Source organism: Sinocyclocheilus rhinocerous, unplaced genomic scaffold (assembly GCF_001515625.1).
Source record: "Sinocyclocheilus rhinocerous isolate Xijiao unplaced genomic scaffold, SAMN03320098_v1.1 scaffold525, whole genome shotgun sequence".
Lineage (NCBI taxonomy): Eukaryota > Metazoa > Chordata > Actinopteri > Cypriniformes > Cyprinidae > Sinocyclocheilus > Sinocyclocheilus rhinocerous.
Genome location: NW_015629037.1, coordinates 94380 through 102895, shown reverse-complemented (window position 1 = coordinate 102895; position 8516 = coordinate 94380). Strand labels below are relative to the sequence as shown.

Genomic DNA, 8516 nt, shown 5'->3' with positions numbered 1-8516 from the left:
CGTATGTAGATGAATAGTTTTTTTTTTTGTAGCAAAATACAACAGTTTTTAGGAAGCGACTACAAATGAATGCATGTATAGGCCTAAACAGGTATTACTTCTAGATCAGGAGTGTTCAGTCCTGCTCCTGCAGGGTCACCATCCTGAAGACTTGAGCTGTAACTCACCTGCCTGGAATCTTCTAGTGATCCCAAAGACCTTGATTCGCTGGCTAAGATGTGTTTTATCAGGGCTGGAACAGGGTTATTATCATTAGCTAAAACTAAAACTTTTTTTTTTAACTAAACATCGTATTTGAACTAAACATAAAAACACCAAAAAAATTAAAACCCTGTGGTAAAAAAGCGTGTGTTGTTCTTAGGGCCATACACTCTTCTCACAGATCCATTGATAAGCACCATTGCAAGTAACATCAATCCACCCTATTAATTCAGGGTGCTTTTTTAAATAAGTCACAGCACAATTCTCGTGTCTTCCTCCATTTGGCTCTGTTATTTGTCCACTGGATGCCCAGAACCTGCAACAGCAGATCAGCATTAGATGTTTAGTGCTGCTTTCTGCGTGATATGATCCTGACTGTGAGAATAATTTATTACATAATAATCAGTTCGGTGATTTCTCACCCAGCGGTCACGCTGGTGCCATCAACCCATTTCCACCTGCCCTCTTCCTTGATGTCAGTCACACCAATCCAGAATTCTCTTTTATCAGTCATTTTTGTAACAAAATCCTAAATAGATTCAGCGTTTACGTTTATATCATGAACCGACAATGGACACATTTCATCTGACACCACAAACACACACAGTATCTCTCACTCACTTGTTTCTCTCGGTTGTTTATGATGATCAGATCTGCTCCTCTCTCTGTACAGTACTTTCTGCTCTCAGTCCAGCTCTTCTTCAGTGAAGAAATGAAGTAAAAGCTGAAGTTAGAGCGTAACCATCCATCTGTAAACACAACCAGTTCAGTTATTAGCTCATTATTCCCACCTAGAGTACAGTGAATGATGAAACTTGTTTTTAGATATAGCATATTGCTTAGTTGCAGTTCAAAGTTCACCCGTTTCATTGAGAATCTTCTGCAGTCGATTTCTCTCTTGATTGAACTGGTCTCTTTGTTTGAATAATCCATTCCTTTCATTTGTCAGGTTTATGTACTTGGTTAGAAGCAGGTCACCCTGTTCTGTGAGGTTGTTAATCTTGGATAGTAGCTTGTGTGTCTCTTCTCTGTAGTTTGTGTTCTTTGTATGGACGTGGACACACAGCACTATGACTGCAGTCAGCAGAACAACACACAGCAGCAACAAACACACTGCAGCTGCTCTGGAGCTTCTGATCTGCACTGAATCACTTCCTGAAGGTGACAGGTATAAAGATAAGTGTTTCTTAATTTCTACACCCAATAAAATATAAGTTTGCTTGTATTTTACCTGTGTGTTGAGGTGTATGGTTTGCCTTGGTGCATCTGTCCATATCCAATGTTCTGTCAGTGTTTATATTGCCGTAAATACTCTCAGACATTTTTGAGTGGCTTTCCCTCAGTCGTATAAATGATGGAAGCGGTGCATTTTTAATGTGTGGTCTTTTTAAGACTCTACTCTTAGCAGATGGGCTGAACATGGACAGAGTATAGCAGCATGTCATATCCTGTCTGCTTATACCAATTTCATTTGCATACCTTAAAAGGCATAGTTTTGCTGAAGAATATATTGTCACATGATTTGGCGTTGCCTAGTTTCAGACTTTGTTTTGCACATCAGCATATTTATAGTGAAGTTATAGAAGAACGGAAACTATCTGAAGTCAATGTGTTAAGTTCAAAATCACATGACACAACATTTAACAAAGCTTCAAGAAATGTTTAGCACTTTGTTTGCAAAAGTTTGCAAATGTTTAGTTGTATGACAACAAAATATTTGTTAAACAACAACTCTGATTTGCTGGACTAAATATCCATATTATAAATATAAATATTAATTATTTATAATATTATTATATTAATATTAATAAATATGAATGATATTTTATAATGAATGTCCTTCTCTGCCTTGAAATAAAAAGGAAGAAATGGGATACAATAATAATGCAAATGAATACTAATGAATGAATAATTCAATTATTATTATAAATTATTATTATTGTTACATTTTTAAAATCTTCAAGTTATGTAATGACACATTGAATACATGCATAAAAGCAATATATATACAGGTATAGACACACACACACACATTCATACAATTCTTTTAGTTTTACAGTTTTATATAGAAAAAAATATGATAAAATAATAATGCTGTACTAATGAATAAAAATGAAATTATCATTCTGTGTCTGTAGAACGAAGATGATTAATTTTGATATTAGTTTTAATCAAGACATTAGTTACTTGGTGTGTTTTTTTAATGCTGTTTTTCAATACAGTTCAAACACATACTTATTCATGAGATAAAATGAAACTTCAGAACATGTGAGCCTGAACAGAAATGTTTTAGTGTCTATACATTTCTTTTGGTTTCCTGCTTGTGTTCAAGCATACTTTCCAGTAATGTTTGAGAGAGTGACAAAGACCAAAGCTTATGCAGGTTTTTTTCTTCTTTTTTTTCCAGGTCTATTTTGCATTGATCATATACTAGATGCTGGGTTTACTAGGGTTTAAAATGTAGCACTAGCATAAATAAGTGCAAAGATAAAATAGCTTGTGTAATAATACAACTATACTTTTCTGGCATAGGATTTTGTGTAAGTACTGTAAAACATAGATTCTTAAAAATAAAGGTGCTTAAAAGGTTCTTCACAGCAATGCTATAGAAGAACCATTATTGGTTCCACAAAGAACCATTCAGTCAAAGGTTCTTTAAAGAACCATCTCTTTCTTACCTTTTTATAATCTGAAGAACCTTCTTTCGCCACAAAGAACCTTTTGTGAAACAGAAAGGTTCTTCAGATGTTAAAGATTCTTTATGGAACCATTTAGACAAAAAAAGGTTCTTCTATGGCATCGTGAAGCACCTTTATTTTTAAGAGTGTATACAAAACAGATCATCACAAACTGTTCCACATTGTTGTCCTGTAGGAGTCATGAATGAATCAAAACTTCATGTTAAGTCTGAATCAAAACAAAAGTGGAATATTTCAGTATAAATTTGATGTCTTCAATTAGATATTCTTATGTTTTGGATATTTCTATGATATGTCATGTCTACTAAAAGAGCAATGATCGCTTGAAATAAAGCCACAGCACATGATTGACTAACAAGCACTTTTTGCTGAATGTTGAAACAAGAATGTTTCTTTTTCTGTAAATGATTTTAAAAATCTGAAAGGCAGTTCATTTTCTTCAAAGATGTTCTGATATGGTAAAACTCAGCTGAAAATTGGTCTACGACTCTGGCGTTGGTAGGATTTTTTTAATGTTTCTGAAAGAGGTCAGTAATATTGTGAAACATTATTTTCAATAGAAAATAACTTTTCTATTGTAATATATTTAAAAAATGTAATTTATTTCTGTGATGTGAAGCTGAATTTTCAGCATTATTACTCTTCAATGTCACATGATCCTTCAGAAATCATTCCAATATGCTGCTCGAGAAAGAGTTGTGCCACTTCATATACTTGTGGAAACTCTGGTACATTTTTTCATGATTCTTTGATGAATAGAAAGTACAAAACAACATTTATTTGTCATTTTTGTAACAATGTAAAAGCCTGTACTGTCACTTTTGATCATTTTAAAGGGGTCATATGATGTTACTAAAAAGAACATTATTTTGTGTAGATATGTGGGGGCGTGTTAGAACGAGGCGTTTTAGGTAGGCGTGGTTGACTCTTAACTTTTATAAAGAATATCTCTTTGGATTTGAGACTTTAGTCTTTGCAACTTTACAGATCTTCTTTATGCACCAAGAGCTTGTAACACTCCAAAGAGAAAGGAAAAATTGAAATCGCATCATATGACCCCTGTAATGTATCCTTCCTGAATAAAAGTATTAATGTCCATAAAAAGAAATCTTATTGATCCTAATCTTTTGAATGGTATAGTGTACCATGCTATAGGTTTTACTTTTCACAGATAAACCTTTTTAGTTTTGAGCATGAAGCATCAAACCATTCACTCTCAGTTTCCAGACAAGCACAGTCTTCTCCATCTGAGTCCTCCTGTGTCCAGTTATCAGGTTCAGATAGACCAGCTGTCCTTTTATGCCAGAACCTGTCACAGTAAACCGTTGCACATTTCTCAGTTGCAATACAGAAATTAAAATGTAGCTCAACAACACGGAAAAGATGCATTTATGCCAGCTAAAGTGAATGAACTCAAACTCTTACGTTTCTCCTGAGAGAGTTGTGTTATCCACCCACATCCAGTGTCCTTCAGTGTACAAATCATGTAGTCCAATCCAATGCGGCTCTTTCAGCTTTATTGAGGCCAAATTATACTGGGAAAGGACATAATAAGACAAGTTCATGAGATGTGATATGTAATTGTGTCCATGTGAATTTAATAGTTATTTTGGTTATGGGGTTGGCCAAAAATACAAAACGTATTGTTGATTATCAACATTTTCTGTAAGTCAAGCACCTCCTTTTACTCACCAAGAGTTGTTTTTAAATCTAAAAACACACATAAATATATTGTACACTTACCTGATCATCTTTGCCTGTTATTTTGACCAGCTGACCTCCAGTTTTCATACAATAATCTCGACTTTCCATCCAGTTCAGTTGTTCTGAAGAGAAATAGTAGTACTTTCTCCTCTCAAATGTGCTGTCTGTGCAAGAAAAGTTTGATACATAGTGAAATAATGTATGGATGCAGAACATCTGACATGAATGTATGCACTTTAAGAGAGCATTTATTTAGCAAAATGTCCAAGCTTATTTCTTGAGCATATAACCTAAGGGTTAAAATGTCAAAGCTTTTTCCAGCTCAGATGAAGTTAATACAGATCATTGCAGTAGGATGGTCACAGTATCCACCCAAAAAGTTTCTCTTCCTCAAAAAATACACGCAGATGGGAGAAAAAAGAAAACCCAAGACAGCTAAAATTAGTACTTTAGTATCAGTACTTCTGTACTTTAGTAACTTGAATTGTGAAAACAGCAGGTGTGTGTGTTACTTCCTCTTTTAGCCTTCACTGCTCATGGAGATTTAGGGAATTTAATAGAAATAGTTCACCTATATACTCACCTCAGTTTATTCATTGATATATGATTAAACTACAGTTCAAAAGTTTGAGGTCAGTAAAACTTTTTTAATGTTTTTAAAGAAGTCTCTTATATTAACCGAGGCTGCATTTCTTTGATCAAAAATACAGTAAAACAGTAATATTGTGAAATATTATTACAATTAAAATAAGTGTTTTCTATTGTAATATATATTAAAATGTAATTTATTCCTGTGATCAAAGCTGAATTTTCAGCATCATTATGCCAGTCTTCAGTGTCACATGATCCTTCAGAAATCATTCTAATATAATGATTTGCTGCTCAAGAAACATTTCTAATTATTATCAATGATGATAATTATGTTTTTGTGTAAACTTCAATACATTTTTAGGAATCTTTAATGAATACAAAGTTCAAAAGCACAGCATTTATTTAGAAATATTTGTAACATTATACAGTTCTTTACTGTCTTTACCGCAAACCTTTGAAAAGTATTTTTTTAGCTTAACAAAATAAATGAACAAACAAACAAAAAAAAACTAAATAGAAAATGTCGTTAAGAAAGTCCAACACAAAAAGTAAAAGACATAGTAGAGTTTCTGTCCTGTAGCAGCACATGTGACACATGGGTAACACACGGTCAATGAATTCACACACACCCACAGTCTTTTCTCACACAGTCTTGAACCTACAAACTGAATGTCATTAATAATGACTAAACCAGAGTACGTCTCCTCACCTGTGGCATTCTGCTCCTGTATTTCAATGTCGACTGCAGCATTTCTGTTCTGTTCTTTTAACAAATCAGATGACCTCAGTAGATGGGAATCTGAAGTAAGAATATCATATAAAAGTGTACTGGTGTAACGCATATTTTATACGTAAAATATGCCATGCTTACGATGTGAGTTATATGCTGCTGCACAATATGCATCAAACTGTGCCTTGCATGTATGTATGTTGGACAATGTTGCACCATCATAAGTGTTAAGATATTGTGTACTCACAGAGAATTCCCAGAACACACAGAGCCAGCAGAGCCACGAGCAGAGAGATACTAAGGACAGCCAGAAGAACTGCCTTACAGGACGGGTCTTTCTCTTTCCTAGATGAGAATGTGTGTTCAGATGCATCTGTAAACACCCAGGGCAGGTCTATTACTCATATATGAATGTTAATTATGATACTATGTCTGCAAGTCTCTGTCTGAACACCTCAACATTTTGGTCACTTGAAATCAATTTAAGAGTCATATTCTAGCATTGAGAGGCACCTGCAATGTCTTTTCTCATTGGATCCCAGTCCAGGTCATCACTGTTTCCATAAGCGTACCGGTCTGCTTCATCTAAGGGACGTAAAAGACCTTTTAAAATGTCAAAAGTAAACATTTTGTAAAGAAAAGACGGTAAAATGTAAAAGCATGTCTTACCAACTGAGGTTGGCTGTTTGTTATCTTTCAGCCTTATGAAATCACCATTTGCATAGATAGCTGCCATTCTACAAGTTGTCACACACAACCAGAAATCTAATCAGACCTTAGACTAATGTAACCAGGAAATGTCATGGCTGTTTTTAACTCAACCAAGAGGAAGTCAGAACTGAATCCTTTGATATATTTGCATATAGCTATATCCCCTAAAATTTACATTATATGATGTATTGTACATCAGCATATTGTGTACATTAATTTAAGAAGATTCATTACTTGAGTACAGTTTACTTGAGTATATACAGTTGTGCTCATAAGTTTACATACTCCTTGCAGAATATGCAAATGTTAATAATTTTAACAAAATGAGAGCTCATGAAAATTGCATGTTATTTTTTATTTAGTACTGTCCTGAATAAGCTATTTCACATAACAGATGTTTATATATACTCCACAAGAAAAAAGAATAACTGAATTTATAAAAATGACCCCGTTCAAAAGTTTACATACCCTTGAATCTTAATACTTTGTGTCATTTCCTGGATGATCCAAGACGGTTTTTCTGTTTTGTGATAGTTGTTCATGAGTCCTGCGTTGGTCCTGAGGAGTTCAACTGCCTGCTGTTCTTCAGAAAAATCCCCCAGCTCCTGCACATTCTTTGGTTTTCCAGCATCTTCTGCATATTTGAACCTTTTCCAAAAGTGACTGTATATGATTTTGAGATCCATCTTTTCACACTGAGGACAACTGAGGGACTCACATGCAACTATTACAGAAGGTTCAAATGCTCACCGATGCTCCAGAAGGAAAAACCATGCATTAAGAGCAAAAAAACTTTTTGAATTTGAAGATCAGGGTAAATGTAACTTATTTTGTCTTTTGAGAAACATGTAACAATCTTCTGTAGCCTCTGAAGGACAGTACTAAATGAAAAAAATACGATATTTAGGCAAAATAAGAAAAATTTACACATCTCCATTCTGTTCAAAAGTTTTCACCCCCCGGCTCTTAATGCATGGTTTTTCCTTCTGGAGCATCAGTGAGCGTTTGAACCTTCTGTAATAGTTGCATGTGAGTCCCTCAGTTGTCCTCAGTGTGAAAAGATCTCAAAATCATACAGTCACTTTTGGAAAAGGTTCAAATATGCAGGAGATGCTGGAAGGTTTTGCCTTTAAACACGTAGTCCTCTCACTTCTTAAACTCTTTTAACTAAATTCTTTAACACAATTTTAATTTGTGCACATCCTCATACAATACATGAAATACTGATATTTTCTGATCTGAGTCAAGTCTATTAGCCTACATACTCTTTTCTCTTCAGTCACCCTCCTTTTCTCCCTCTACTCTATTTATTTATTTAAATAATTAAATTATTTAGTTAGATCGTCTACACACAAGCATTAGTGTGCAGTTAATCTCAGTGTTGGGGAAAGTTACTTTTTAAAGTAATGCATTACAATATTGCGTTACTCCCTAAAAAAGTAACTAATTACGTTACTTAGTTACTTTTTATGGAAAGTAATGCGTTACATTATTTTTGTGTTACTTTCGCATTACTTTTTAAATATGAGCAGGGCTTGATTGTTTTTAATATAAGAAGTTATATTTATAGCAGCCCTTTCAGCCCTTTCACACCAAAAAGTGTAATGAATAAACCTCAGGCTGAAGGAAAAGTAAATTCACGTAGAACACAGGAGAAGTTTCAACACTCTTCAGCAATAAAAAACAAAACAATGAAGCACAATTGTTAGTTTATCTAAAGTCATTTTTGCTTATTAGTATGGTTGAACTTGATCATCTAAGGTCAGCAGCAAAGTTAATAAACATTAGTTAATAAAATGGGATTAGATACATTTGTGTTATTTAAAATTTAATTATTGCAGGATAGGTTTGCGTCATATTCTGAGTTTGCAGTTCACTGT

General features: G+C 34.1%; 2 protein-coding genes across 2 annotated transcripts; both read right to left on the bottom strand.

Annotated features, from left to right (window-relative positions):
* Positions 1-328: 328 nt before the first annotated feature.
* On the bottom strand, positions 329-1755 carry LOC107738602 (C-type lectin domain family 4 member F-like). The gene is made up of 5 exons (XM_016550370.1): positions 1433-1755; positions 1063-1356; positions 823-950; positions 624-730; positions 329-517 (listed from the first exon to the last, which is right to left on the bottom strand). Exons 1-5 carry the CDS (start codon positions 1644-1646, stop codon positions 358-360), a joined length of 903 nt encoding a protein of 300 aa, XP_016405856.1. The 5' UTR covers positions 1647-1755; the 3' UTR covers positions 329-357.
* Positions 1756-4058: 2303 nt separating this feature from the next.
* LOC107738598 (C-type lectin domain family 4 member F-like) lies at positions 4059-6685 on the bottom strand. Its single transcript, XM_016550367.1, has 7 exons — positions 6595-6685; positions 6439-6510; positions 6173-6298; positions 5905-5994; positions 4644-4768; positions 4326-4435; positions 4059-4209 (listed from the first exon to the last, which is right to left on the bottom strand). Exons 1-7 carry the CDS (start codon positions 6659-6661, stop codon positions 4059-4061), a joined length of 741 nt encoding a protein of 246 aa, XP_016405853.1. The 5' UTR covers positions 6662-6685.
* Between the last annotated feature and the right edge of the window lie 1831 nt (positions 6686-8516).

Excerpts from the sequence above, each read along its gene's own strand:
- LOC107738598 (XM_016550367.1), bottom strand. The coding sequence starts at position 6,661 with ATGGCAGCTATCTATGCAAATGGTGATTTCATAAGGCTGAAAGATAAC. Across the intron at positions 4,436-4,643 it reads TAACAGGCAAAGATGATCAG|TATAATTTGGCCTCAATAAA; the intron begins GTAAGTGTACAA and ends GTCCTTTCCCAG. Across the intron at positions 4,210-4,325 it reads ACAACTCTCTCAGGAGAAAC|GTTCTGGCATAAAAGGACAG; the intron begins GTAAGAGTTTGA and ends TTACTGTGACAG.
- LOC107738602 (XM_016550370.1), bottom strand. The coding sequence starts at position 1,646 with ATGACATGCTGCTATACTCTGTCCATGTTCAGCCCATCTGCTAAGAGT. Across the intron at positions 951-1,062 it reads GAAGATTCTCAATGAAACGG|ATGGATGGTTACGCTCTAAC; the intron begins GTGAACTTTGAA and ends TTGTGTTTACAG. Across the intron at positions 518-623 it reads GGCACCAGCGTGACCGCTGG|GTTCTGGGCATCCAGTGGAC; the intron begins GTGAGAAATCAC and ends CTGCTGTTGCAG.